At 46.7% G+C, this 14,282-nt stretch overlaps 1 protein-coding gene across 1 annotated transcript in view; it reads right to left on the bottom strand.

Moving 5' to 3' along the window:
* Positions 1-274: 274 nt before the first annotated feature.
* PCDHAC2 (protocadherin alpha subfamily C, 2) overlaps positions 275-14,282 on the bottom strand; it is an 83,964-nt gene continuing 69,956 nt past the window's right edge. Inside the window, exon 5 of the mRNA XM_009635219.2 lies at positions 275-585. Within this exon, the coding sequence (XP_009633514.2) occupies positions 275-585 (311 nt within the window). The remainder of the gene's footprint in view (positions 586-14,282) is intronic.

Genomic DNA, 14,282 nt, shown 5'->3' with positions numbered 1-14,282 from the left:
AGATTCTCCTTTTCGGCGTAGGAGAAAGGAGACTTGTGTCTGCTTTTTAGATTCTGAAAACAAGCCAGAGTGGAGAAAAAGAGTTAACACCAGACTTAATAAAGCTTTTAAGACAAAACCTGTTAAGCAATTTAGACAGACACTGTGAATTTCCCGCTGATTTTCTCAAGTCTGTACATAGAGGAAATTTGTTAACAGTAGGAAGAAGTTGGGAGTTGCTACATAGGAGAAATCTGCCATGATTACAAAAATGGGCTAAGTGGGTATAAACCCCTCATTGGTCACTGTTCTCAGTGGTGCTGTTGCCCTTTTCTTTTTTCTCCTGAGTCTTGTTTCCCTTCTTCTTTTTCTTCTTTTTCTTGGTCTCTTCCTTCTTGCCAAAGGTTATGAAGTCACTTTTGTCAATTTGGCTGTTTGGTGGCTCCTGCCGGATGGAGATGATTGCAGGAGATCCTGGGATAATGAATTTGTCTGGCAACTCACCAGGACCACCTTGTTTGGGATTGCCGGGTCCAAATTTAAAGGTCCAGCTGTTGCTGTTCACACCAGCTCCCACTGGGGGGGACACCTCTCCAGCCTCAGGTTCTGAAAAAGTCAAAACAGCAAGAAAAGCTTAAAGCATCATTAAATCATAGAATCATAGGTTGGAAGGGACCTCAAGGATCTCCTGGTCCAACCTTTCTAGGCAAGAGCACAGTCTAGACAAGATGGCCCAGCACCCTGTCCAGCTGAGGCTTAAAAGTGTCCAATGTGGCAGAGTCAACCCTTCCCATGGGGAGATTATTCCAGTGGGTGACTGTTCTCATGGTGAAAAATTTCCCTGTTTTGTCCAGTCAGAATCTCCCCAAGAGCAACTCGTGTCCATTCCCCCTTGTCCTCTCCATGACTCCTTGTGAAAAGGGAGTCTCCATCTTCCTTGGAGCCACCCCTTAGGTACTGGTACATGGAGATGAGATCCCCTCTGAGCCTCCTTTGCTCCAGGCTGAACAAACCCAGCTCTCTCGGCCCATCCCCATACGGCTGAGGGACGCTTCCCAGCCCTTGGATCCCCTTGGTGGCCTTGCTCTGGACCCCTCCAGCCTGCCCACAGCTTTTTGTACAGCGGGGACCAGAACTGCACACAAGAATCCAGGTGGGCCTGGAATACAAGCACTCAGTGAGTATCAGCTTCCTGTGCAAAAGCTATGGCTTTAGCCTGGCTCTACATTAACTCTTGGTTGCCTGGCTGCTCCTCTGTGTGTTATCAACTGGTTCTTGTCCAGGCTGCTCGTGCATGGATTCACTCCAGGTACTGCCGGGCCCAACATGCTCTGGGTCAAAGAAATGTGTATACATGACACATCAGAACTGGCTCTGAGACCATCTGTGTGACAGCTTTGGCACATGGAATCCTTGTCAAGGAGGTGATATGATGGCTCTTACAGTGTGATGTTTAATCAAGAATTAGAAGAGCCTGTACACTTATTTTTTCCCTAAGACTGTATCTAACAGTGAAGATTTGACTTTGAGTTTCTGTTCTTTCCAGGAACTGCTGAACTTGTTTTAGTGACCTTAACCTTCCTAGTCTCAAACATCTTTTTTGAAGTGGTTATTGATGTGGAAGTTCCTCTATTTAATCAGTTGTAGCTTTTCTGTAAACCTCCCACAGCCTTAACTATCAGCGTCAGATTTTTTGCATGTTTGTTGTTGGTAATAGCAGTGTCCTAGCAAGCCCTTTCATACCAAATGCACTAACATGAACCAGCTTTCATTTCTGCTTAATAAAGTATTTTGGTCAGGTACGCTTCATATCGGTTTTGTTTCTTTGAGATGATAAATTACAAAGGTGAACGTTGTGTCTCTTGGCCTTTTTCCAAATTATTAATCAATTGTCTTTCTCCAGCGATACAAAAATGTGAGCTTTCATATAGTACACCATAAATTAAGCCCTATTTGACAAATAAATCCTTTCTCCTTCCCAACAAGCCCATGCAGCATTCATTCCAAACAACGCTGGCCCAGACCCAATGCTTTTTTCCTGTTCCGGGCAGGAAAAAAACCAGCTGAAGGTGACCTCAGATTGCTTTTGAACCATCCTTGTTCTGGTTGGGGACAGCCCTGCAGCAGTTAACAGTCCAAAGCCTGCTTTGAAGTACACAGGTTTGCAACGCTCCACGGCTCGCAGTGCCACCGCAGCACACCTGAAATACCACGGTGTGTGGTTGTGCCATCTTAGGCTAAAAATGTACGGCTTCAGCCATATCGGGCTGAAGACAGGACATGGGACAACGACAGTGCCTTTATATTATGCACTTTACCAGACAAATACAGTAACAGGCAAGAATGCAGGGTACCCTTAAGGTACAGCATCTCTTTTTCCATGCCTGAAAACCCCTGCCAGTCTAACAGGGCGCACATACACGTCTGCATTACTGAAATCTAATTCAGAACAGGATACTGACCCTTTAATCGGGTTCTGCCTAGGCAAATCCACTCACCAGATGAAGTCAGTAACATTTATCACAAAGCCATCTGACATAAGGCATCCAAACACAGCAAACCCGTCGTATCCTCCCTGGAATCGGGATTCTGTCAAGCTAAAGACCAAGGGGGTTTGCTTGCATTTCTGTGTGCTTTTTTCCCAGCCCCTGACTATGTTTGTCGTCTGTACAAATGAAGCATTTTAATACTCCTTAATATCCACTAAGCCAAAGGAAACTAATTATCCGTACAGCTGCGTGGAGGGCTCACATGCAGAAAGCCCGAGACAGGCAGAACTTGAGGAGTTAATAGCCATAATTTCCCAGGAGTGGGGCTTCAGCAGCCTCCTCAGGACATTTCCCTTCTGCGTGATTTACCTGATAACGTGTGGGTTTATCTGTATTGGCAGGCTGGAAGGTCGCGGTTCAGCTGTACTAACAACGTTGCGTGTTGAGGCATTTCAGATGAAGCATAAATGTCACTCACCCCCTCGTTTCCAAAGCTTCCTTAAACATCTCTTCTGTTTCTTACCAACAGGAATTTAACAACAAAAGCTTTCCACTGGGATGCTGTTTTACATTTAACAGGATTAGCTGTGCTTCTCTTTAATATTTTCTGGGTCTCATTGAATGCTTTCAAGTTGTTTATTTAACTTAGAGGAAAACCTAAATAAAGCAAACCCACCAGCTATATTTAAAACACCGAATTTAAAACATTACGCTTCTTCCTACAGCCACACCGGGCGGTCGTGCCCGAGTTCCTACATAAAAGCACAGAGCCTGGCCATTGCCTGGTGTAACTCAAAGGATTCCTTTGGAGGCTGCCCCTTTGCTTTATTCTTAAGGAACATGGCAGCCTTCATGTTCAGTGACCAAATGATTTATTTTTAAAATGCAGGCAGGCAGCAGAACCCAAAATCTAGGCTGCACCCGCAGCTCCTGATGCTTCTTCGCCTGCGCGTCTGCATGCTAAAATGGGAGGTGAACTTTTCACCCTTCCATTTGCTCATACTCTCGCCAAAATACACGTGTCTCAGTAGACTTTAAATGGACCCCAGAGCAACCGAGAGTCTGCAGCGAGCAGATCATATATTGAGTTGGGAGAAAAGGACTTCTAGGTTGTCTTTCAAAATACTTCTTTTTCTATCCGGTGACTGTTGTCTAAAATGCACAGGCAGATCAACATACAAAAAACCCCCCACATCCTAAAATCACCAATCTGAAAGCCTGAAGCAGTAGGGTACGGTGTCTAGCTACTTTTTTTCTCTTCCAGAGGCATTTACAGGTCATATAATGTAGCCCTCTACCTCTTACAGGACTTGAAAACCATACAAATCTCAGGCAATAGGCACTTCTTCAACAAGTCCTAATTGCTCTGAGAGCACCTGATTGCCCACACGTTGTCAGACAGAAAGCATCATGGATGTCATAGGCTCCGAGATCCCAGAAAAGGAGCAGGTTTCAGGTGAGCTGTGTCACCTCGCTGAGCACAGAGCTTCTCACGTGTGTGCTCCAGGCAGTTCTGATCTCAGCACAGGTTTTTCAGAGGCACCTAACGCTCCCTGTGCTCTGCGCAGGGAGCCCAGACAGGGAACAGGGTCCCTAAAATTTAGCTTGTAGTAGCTGTAGGTGCCTGAATTTTTTTTTCTTAGATGTCATCCACAGACTAAGGTATCCCTTTTCTACATTCAGCCACCAAAAAAGTGGGCATCCAATCTAAACTGCCTAATTGAGCTTTTGCTACAGTCTATAAAGGGAGACAGGCACCCTCAGAAGGCAGCTCGACCCACCTAGCTCAAACGCCTGATTTTAGATGCACTGAATTTTCTTTGCTCCTCTCCTCTCCCTGCTGGAGCTCTATTACCTTTGCTGCTTTAACGGCAGCTAAAGCCTGGGCAGCCAATTTAAACTAGACAGCTAACTTCTGGGTGGCTGGTGCAAAAGGAGCTGAATTCCACCCTCAGGAGCAAGCTAAGCAGCATCATGGCTTGGGAGATGGGCCCACTGCTGAATGAGGTGGGTGCCCTGGTGACAGAGGATACAGAAAATGCCGAGTTACTGAATGCCTTCTCTGCTTCAGTCTTTACTGCTAAGGCTGGCCCTTAGGAATCCCAGAGCCTGGAGGTAGGAGAGGAAGTCTGGAGAAAGGAAGACTTTCCTTTGGTCAAGGACGATTTGGTTAAAGATCATTTAGGCAAACTGGACACCCACAAATCCATGGCCCCCAATGGGGTTGCACCGATGAGTGCTGAGAGAGCTGGCAGATGTTATTGCTGAGCCACTCTCCATCATCTTTAAAAGGTTGTGGAGAACGGGAGAAGTGCCTGAGGACTGGAGGAAAGCCAGTGTCACTCCCATCTTCAACAAGGGCAAGAAGTAGGACCCAGGAAACTACAGGCCAGTCAGCCTCACCTCCATCCCTGGAAATGTGATGGAACAGCTCATTCTGGATGTCATCTCTAAGCATGTGGAGGAAAAGGGGGTTATCCGTAGTAGTCAACATGGATTCACCAAGGGGAAATCATGCCTGACCAACCTGATAGCCTTCTATGATGGCACAACTGGCTGGGTAGATGAGGGGAGAGCAGTGGATGTTGTCTATCTTGACTTCAGCAAGGCCTTTGACAGTGTCTCCCGTAACATCCTCATGTAAGCTGCGTTAGAAGAGTGGCCAGTGAGATGGACTGAGAACTGGCTGCTTGGCAAAGCTCAGAGGGTTGTGATCCGCAGCACAAAGTCTAGTTGGAGGCCTGTAGCTAATGGTGCTCTCCAGGGGGTCAGTACTGGGTCCAGTCTTGTTCAACTTATTCATCAATGACCTGCATGAAGGGACAGAGTGCACGCGCAGCAAGTTTGCTGATGATATAAAACTGGGAGGAGTGGCTGATACATCAGAAGGCTGTGCTGCCATTCAGCGGGACCTGGACAAGCTGGAGAGCTGGGTAGAGAAGAACCTAATGAAGTTCAACAAAGGCAAGTGTAGGGTCCTTCACCTAGGGAGGAATAACCTCATGCACTAGTACAGACTGGGGGCTGGCCTGCTGGAAAGCAGCTCTGCAGAGAAGGACCTGGGAGTCCTGGTGGACAAGTTAACCATGAGCCAGCAGTGTGCCCTTGCAGACAAGGTGGCCAATGGTATGCTGGGATGCATTAGGAAGAATGTGGCCAGCAGGGCAAGGGAGGTTATCCTCCCCCTCTACTCTGCCCTGGTGAGGTCACATCTGGAGTACTGTGTCCAGTTCTGGGCTCCCCAGTTCAAGACAGACAAGGAACTACTGGAGAAAATCCAGTGGAGGGCTATGAAGATGATGAGGGGACTGGGGCATCTCTCTTATGAGGGAAGGCTGAGAGAGCTGGGCTTGTTTAGCCTGGAGAAGAGGAGACTGAGAGGGGATCTCATAAATATTTACAAATATCTTAAGGAGAGGTGTCTGGAGGATGGGGCCAGACTCTTTTCAGTCATGCCCAGTGACAGCATAAGGGGCAGTGGGCACAAACTGAAATAGAGGAACTTGCATTTGAATATGAGGAAGAACTTCTTTGCTTTGAGGGAGACTGAGCCCTGGCCCAGGCTGCCCAGGGGGGCTGTGGAGTCTCCTTCTCTGGAGATATTCAACCCCTGCCTGGACGATGTCCTGTGCCCCCTGCTTGAGTGATGCTCTGCTGCAAAACGCTGAAGTACAGGCCTGTCACTGAGATGTACAGCGCTGTCTCTTCAGATGCAGCATTTGTGAATTCTCTCAGTTGAAGGGCAGGCTTTCATCAGCTTGTAAAACCAGCCAAGCTGATACGTAAGTGAGGCAAAGTCGAAAAGCTGAGTGATGGGTACAAACAGTCTGAAATCAAGATGTCTTCTAAATTTGGGGCAAAATGTCTGCTCACAGAACATGTCATCCCTCAGCCCACAAACCCGCACCCCACCAGGTCTTGGCTAAGACTGCAGTTTCTACCTTGCTGACATTTTTCTCTCTTTTGAGGAGGCCACGTGTTTTTTCCCTGTCCCCGTGTAGCCCCACAGTTCCAATCTGGTGTTTACTGGGAACAGGTGGTGCTCACTTCCCATAACGCGCGCTGGCCGTATATTCTGAGTGTCATGTACATCGTCCCTGCCTCCTATGCCTCTGCTGCCTTCTTAAAGAACCTTTGTCAGAAGAAGGCCAACTCGTGTTAGAACAGATGTGCTCCTGCTCGGAGGGAGAAGAGGAAAGCATTTCAGGGCAGCTCTGCCTCCCTGCAGAGATGTTTTTGACTGTGTGACGTGCTCAGCCAAGACAGCAGCTTGCTTTCCCTCCATTCCACCCCTCCCCACTCCCCACTTTGTCCCTGTCTTTAAAATTTGGTGGCTCATGGACTCAGGAGATCATTTAGATAAAAGCTTTCAACCAAACCATCTATTATTATTAAGTTTAAAGGAAATATTTTTCAATATTTTTTTTTCCTAGACACCAGAATATGCAGACTAAAGCCACTGTGGGACTAGGAATACCCCATCATTAATCACAGACCCTTCTGTCCGCAGGTCAGAGTAGCAAAACACATTAATTAAATGAATTTATTTAAAACTGAGATCAGGCAATAAGCAGGAAGCAAACTGCAGAGAAAGCGAGTCATTAACCTGATTTCTCTCCTCCCTGCCTCCTGCACGGATGCCGTACTGACTGCAGCGTCTGCCTCTGGCAAGCTTAATGAATATTCGCTGTTCTAAAGAGCCTGACAGTCTGCACTGATTCCCAAACAGCACATCAAATGCAAATAGCGTGCACTGAAAAACCCTCTCTGTGTCATTTGGAAGATCTCTGCGGACATTCTGGCTTTGCTGATCACCCCTAAGCCTTTTGGGGATTAAAATGCCCATTTAATCTTTTTTTTTTTAAAAAAAAAAACCCAGCCCAAATCCACAACCAACAACGCAACAAAGCAAGCAAATAAAACTCCATCATCAGCATGATAAAATGACAGATACTGAACTGGGAGATGGGGATATGATTTGGTCAGGACAAAGTTGAACCATTTTAACGATCAGGTTGCCAAAAATCCCAATGATCTCTAAGGACGATGTCAATTTGGAGTCTTGAAGAAAAAAAATATAAATAAATGCCACTCTCTCCCCTTCCATCTGTTTGACCTGTTCTGCACTAATGATGCAGAGACAGGGGGAATGAACAAAATGCAAACTTCTCCCCACCAAGGAGCCTGCAGCTTTAATCCACTGCCTGGATTTAAAGTCAGTAACATTAAACGGGGTAATTATAGCACATATGTTGTGGGAGATCTGTAACCCCCCGCTGCTCCCACATCCAGCTACAAAGCGGGGGGTGGGCACAGAGGTCGCCTCCAGCTCCGTCTCAGGTTACTGTCCACGCTGACACTGGCATTGAATTTAAAGAGATAATCCATCTCATGCTAGAAAATAATCTCACATGGCTGTGTATTAAAGCAACGGTCTCGGCTACCAAATAGCTCTGCCAGCATATTCCCAGATATGGGAAAGCAAAAATGGATTTGCTTGCTGCCACAGCCTGCTGTGGCCAGAGCACAGTGCAGGCGGAATGGCTTTGCACTGAGAGGGGATTTTCCTCCCGCAAAACCATCAACCTTCTCAGGTACCATCCTTCTAGCACTGTACTTGTGCCCTGTTCTGCTCCCACCGGTAGAATTTGTCTTGGAAAGCCCCTGCTAGGACCTGCTCAGCACCAGCTTGAAGCTTTTCCTCACCAAACTGAGGTGTAATCTGCTGCACGCACGCACGTGGGATGCTCCGGACCATCTCGCCAGCGCTGATCGGACGCTGGACTCTGGGAGATGCACCATATACGTGTTTGTGTTGCACGCAGAGGTTGTGAGGGAGAGGCTACTCCTCCAATACAAGGTAGATGGATTTGTATTTGGGCATTTCACTGTGGCTGCAGGCCCACAGTGACCATTTTTAAGAGCTCATAGATGAAAACAGCCAAAAAAAAAAAAAAAACCCAGATGATTTTCATCTTATAAGCACGTTATAAGTACAGGCAGCTACACCATCAGCCATTCTGCCCTTGTTTTAATGCAAACAGTCAGCTTAAAGGGCAGTGAATAGCGCAGGAAAACTGGGCTTGGTATTGGGGGGCTGCTGCGCCCTTCAGTACCTGGGAAGGGAGAGGTGGTGCGGGCAGCGGCCGGGGGCACCGGTCCCCTGAGGACCTGCAGTGGGTCGGCCTCGCTGCCACCCACCCCACCTCCCCCAAAGAAAAGGCTTTTCTTTGCTTTCATGGCAAACCAGGTGCTATGCAACCTCCTTAAATGCCCTGAACCGAACAGACTGGAGCAGCAAAGAGCTACCCAGGCTTCTGGGGGCTGATTTTACGATTGCTGGGTAAGACGTACAAAAAATGTGGACTTTGAGACAAATCTTTAAAAATAGGGATGTTTGATTTGTGGCGCAAATCTTCCTCTGGATGGGACCAGGAGGGAGGTGGCATTCCAACTGCTTTCGGGTGACCGGCGCTGTGTGTGGTGCTGCCTCTATTATATAAAGACATAAAATATTACAAGGAGAGCAAAAGTCACCGCAGAAGACAAAGCTCTGAACGTCAGGAGGATAGAACAGATCTGTGCACCGCTTAGCCTGCATTACGGAACGCCAATTCTGGTCACTGTATTCTGTCAAATTTAAATACAAAAATAATTTGATTCTTACGTACAAGCGCTTTTATGTGAAAGAGAACGGGCTCGCAGACTGTCATAAATCCTGCTGGGAAGGTGAAAAGGAGGAAGCGTTTCCTGGCTGACGCAGGCTGTAACAGTGCTGCAGCCAGCCAACCCCCCCTCCCCTCGCTCTCTGCTAGATGAGCTATTGAACTGAGGCCAAGAGCCCAGCCGGTTGCCTCTTGCCGCTGGAGGCCACTCTGCTTCTATGGGGTGACCACCAGATCAGCAGCATGGACTCCTGTCTACGGCCACTACAGCCACCTTCTGCCTCAGCCCCATCTCACTGGCTGGCTGTGATTGATTCCCCAAAGAAGGAAAAATTCAGGTGGGGGATTTCAGGTTACCCGAAGGGAAGGCAGAACGCAGGATTAGATGTTCTCCTAGCATTCGATCTCCTGGACAGGGCTAGCTTGTTTCACCTTGTGTCCACCTTGGAGAGTGAACACTCCTAAGTGAATTCAGTTGAATTCAGTCCCTTCTGCTTACCCTCAACGTTGCCCTCAACAAAACTGTTTACCAAGTACCAGTTTCTACAGCTGTGAACACCTGCAGGTAACCTGACCTTCGCACAGTCCGTGTTACTGCTAGTGCATAAAGAGAGAAGAGCCCAGCCTGGCTGCCAAAGCCCGGTGATGGTAGGCAAAAGAGAATCCCTACTTTTTAATTGAACACAATTAATAGAAAGACAGTAACTATGGAAACTCGAAGCATCCATTTTAGTCTTCTGAAGCAGAACCTAATTTTAACCAACTAATAGGATGCTTGAAGTGATAATGAAAGCAAAAGGGACACATTTTATTTCAGTGCTTTTAGAGGCATCTATTTTAGACACGAATGGATGTGTGAGCTTCCCCACTTAGAAAGGATAGCACAGTAATGGATCATGGACACCGAAGAAATGGTCTTAGAAGATAACTTTTTTTTTTTCCCTTCCTCATCATCTATGTTTAGCTTACAGGCTTCAACCATTCCTCTTGCATATGGCTCCCACCCCAGCAGCCCAAACCACTGTAAGCTCCAGGCCGGATGACTACAGCGTGAAGCTTTCTGCTTGGACCTTCCTTTCACAACACACCCAACGCTTCAGGGAGTGGAAAATGCAGCGCCTTGTCTCTCAGAGGCTGAAGGCGGCTCCGTGCTCTGAACTTCAGAGCTGGAACCTGTTCCCTGGCTCCCTCTGGCTCTGATCACAAATAAAGGGATAATTTCACTGGTATTTTAGGGATGAAAGCTGAAACCAGCCTTTTCTGGACCATAAAGGGGAAGAAAGGGTACTAGTACTGTTTAGTTTTGTTAACCTCAAGGGATTTCTTCACTTAAAAAGTAAACTACACCATACATGTTTTATAAAATTAACTTACACCTACCAAATCCTTTAGCTGACCTGCTCTTGGCTGGTTTATCACCAAACCTCTGCAAACTTCTCCTCCGAAAGCCAATTAGCTAAATATTAAACAATGTCTGGTTTGATCCTCACCGACACGACTGTTAGCCAGCAGCCTGCCCTAAAAGAGGGGAGTTACTTTAACGCCTCCCACAACAAGGGGCTGCAAAACTGAAGACATGGCAGGCCTCAAAACAGGCTCTGGCGGTCACAGTTCCCCTTCCCTTCCACAATACGCCTGTCACATCAGCAGCTTCCTATCATCTCCTGTTAGGATCACATCCCACTGTTACTCTCTTTTAGTGATTTGGGATGAATGGAGCTAATAATATTTCACATGAGCTAAAAAGGAGTCTTAATTACATGTGATGAGTAACTGCTAATACGATATGATAAGCCCCCTGGATAAGCACACCACAGGATTTCTCTATTTTTCAGAATCCTTTAAACATTCTCCAAGGAGAAAATGGAGACGACCTTGCGAGGACTCCCCACATCCATTCTCCTACCGCGGAAATAGCCTTGCTCTTTCAAGTGGCTGCGAGGTCCACACTTGGAGGACTTTTTCTTAGGTTGTTAAGTAAATCCAGATATGATCAGAGTCATCTGGGTCTTTAACCCTTTAAAGTATATTATTTTGGTACTGATGAGATGAACCAGAGTGGCTGCCCGGGAAGTCTGGACCTACTGTATCATGGCTCCAAGCCTTCTACCTGTCCTTCCCAGCAGCTAAAGGTGTCCTCTCTTAATTGAGAGGCCAGTACCTGCTTGAACCATATGATGAAAAGTTTGCGTTAGGTTTTCAACAGACATGTATCCATATAGTTCTGCTGGAGCATGTCCAGAGAAGAGCAACAAAACTGGGGAGGGGTCTGGAGCCCCAGGCTGCTGGGGACCGGCTGGGGGAGCTGGGGGGGTTCAGCCTGGAGCAGAGGAGGCTGAGGGGAGCCCTCATCGCTCCCTACAACTGCCTGAGAGGAGGGGGGAGCCGGGGGGGTCGGGCTCTGCTCCCAGGGAAGGGGCGATGGGACGAGGGCGGGCAGAGGCGGTGCTGAGGGCCAGGGTTTGGGGGTGGGATGGCAGGGGAAGAGTTGGGCTGGGGGAGCTTAAAGAGCTTTTCCAACCTAAATGATTCTGTGATTCTATGATTCTATGAATAGGTCTGCGTGCAGTTCTGCTCTGGCTGGCTGTTAAGAGCCAATTTAAATGTGTTTCTGAACCTCCTAACTTGTTCAGTGCTTTATTCTACTTGGTCACATAAACTGAAATCCTCACTGCTAGGTGATGTGCTGTAAAGGCCATATAACACTGAAACAAAAGAAATTTAACAAAGAGGTTACTCGAGGGGGGGTAATACACAATTAGGGAATATTAAGGTATGGTTATCTGAGTAAAGGTGAGGTCAAAGTTGGTAGTTGCTTGAAATGGATGGTGCCACATTGCAACAGCCGTTTTAACGAAGCTGCAGACGCCTTTTTTGTCTTGTCTCTAGGACCACACTTTCTTAAATATTCATCAGATCATAAGTATTAAGTCTCGGAGGCTTAACACTTAGACAAAACGTGGGTAGAGCCACATCTGTTCCTTTTTGATCACTGTAGCCTTCTCAGAATAGAGCCCTCAGAATCCCAGTTTAAGAGTTAGTAAATGACCTACTTTATCTATTTTGATTTTAATTTTATAGCCCCAGTCACGCTTTAAGCCAAGAATTGTTCCCTCAATGGAACAGCTGGAGCAATGGCTCAGGCTTGCCCTTCCACATAAAAGGATGCTTTACTTTATACTCAGGAACTGCTCGTTTGCTAATGAACTCTCTCTCAAGACAGGCATTGCTCAAACAGTTGTAGCAATGTATCAGAAAGTTATTTACGTAATATGCCTGCCATTTCACTTCTCTGAAGGAAATACTAAAAATGGAAGAACTGGCTTGAAATGACCAGGAAGATCAAATCTGGGAAATGAATTATTACACCTAAAGTGTAATGGATATAAAACGGATGTCGGAGAGCAAAGTAGGGAGCGTTAACTTCATTTCTACATTATTGCTTAATGAAGGCTGGCTTAGGAAAAAAATCCTACCCTGATTAAATTTTAGAGAATTCACATTTCTTATAGCTGTGATTCCTTTAAATGAAAAGGCAGGGAGAAAATCAAGGACGGACAGTATCTGGATTGATAGCACAGTTATTCTCGTTCCAGGAGACGTTTCACATGCCCAGGGAACCAGGACGAGCTGTCAAAGAACAGAGACATCTAAAAGGTCTTAGCATTTCTAAAGGCCAAAAGGTGATGTTATTGCTTCTTCAATCCGTCACTTAAAAGGGGAATTTTAAATTACCATCTGGTGGGATCTACATGTAGAATATCTTAAAAATATTTTAACACTGAATTAAAGTTTAAACTTCTGTTTTCCCACTGTAATTGTGTGTATATACATTCATATTAATATACAATCAGTTCATACATGTTCGTATTCAACTGGTTCATTTGTTTTGAATTTCTGTGATTGCTGAGGACCTGACTGGCTTCTTAATTACCACATATATGCTTTACATGTACGTGCACTCAGAATGATGCGGAGAGCGAGCGACTCCTGGCAGCAAGAGGGACCACTGCCAAGTGTCAGCCTCATGTACGCCGGTCCCTAACACGGACACGTCTCTGACCTGCAGCAGACCGGGGGCTGAGCAAGGCAGAAAGGAAACCGGTGTTGGCGGTGCATGCATGGATACATTCTTTGCATAAATTGTGGCCTGCTATTACCCACAGTAGTCCTTGCACAGAGGTGGACGTACATAACGTAAAGACAATGTTTCTTTCAGAAAGTGTAAGCCAAATCAGATGCTTACACCCCAAGAATGCTTTGATTGAGTTGGCAACGTGAGGTGAGACCACATTATTTGTGATTCCATCAAAGCCACATGCAACCAGGGCCTCCTGAACCAGTCTTTGTGCTTCCCAGGGCGGGCCAAGCCATCTCCCACCTCAAAGAACACCCCATTTCAGATTTTACTTTCCCAGCATCTTTCCTCAGTCACACCCCTGCCAGGTCAGGTCCTGGAGGAGAGGCCTTGTAACATTATCAACTCCACATCTGGAATAGTAGCTTAATGGGTACTGTGGCCCAGTCCATTTTAATCCATGCAGACCACAAGTTCGCAGAGCCCTGATGTGTGGTGATGTGCTGATATGCCAGACCATATGATGATAAATGCATATTCCTGCTATACCAGGGAAGGCTGTTCTCCCACCTGGGGATCCCCGGTGCCAGGCAAACCGAGTCACCCCCCAGTTCTCCAGATCTCTCAGCTGACTGCATTTGGCGTACATGTTGCCAACAGCACCAACGCTTCATTGCAAAGGTGTGAGACCAGCATGTGTCAGCAGGGGAGCACAAAGCCAGAAGAGCTTCATAAAACGGGATTTTAATCAGCTATTTCAATATATTCCCTCAATGGAAAAGGAAAAAAAAAGAGGCAGCTTCTGCAGCAAAAGGCCAGTTGGCTGCAGAGCAGCAAGAGCAGCCATTCCTTAATCTTGATATGCCTCGTCCCACTAAGCACTGGGCATAAGTTGCTGCAATCCGTACACTGCTTCGTAGTCTCCCTACAACCCACAACTGCAGCACTGAACCTAAAGCCTAAACTTACTCCTTTTCCAGCAGACTTGAAGAAGAAATGGCTTGGGGAAGCCAGCAGAAACACGGTTTGTGACAAGGAGAAAAATAAGCTCTATTTTTATCTCTTCCTGCT

The sequence above is a fragment of the Egretta garzetta genome, unplaced genomic scaffold (assembly GCF_000687185.1).
Source record: "Egretta garzetta isolate BGI_Z169 unplaced genomic scaffold, ASM68718v1 scaffold103, whole genome shotgun sequence".
Lineage (NCBI taxonomy): Eukaryota > Metazoa > Chordata > Aves > Pelecaniformes > Ardeidae > Egretta > Egretta garzetta.
This window is presented reverse-complemented; position numbering and strand designations above follow the sequence as displayed.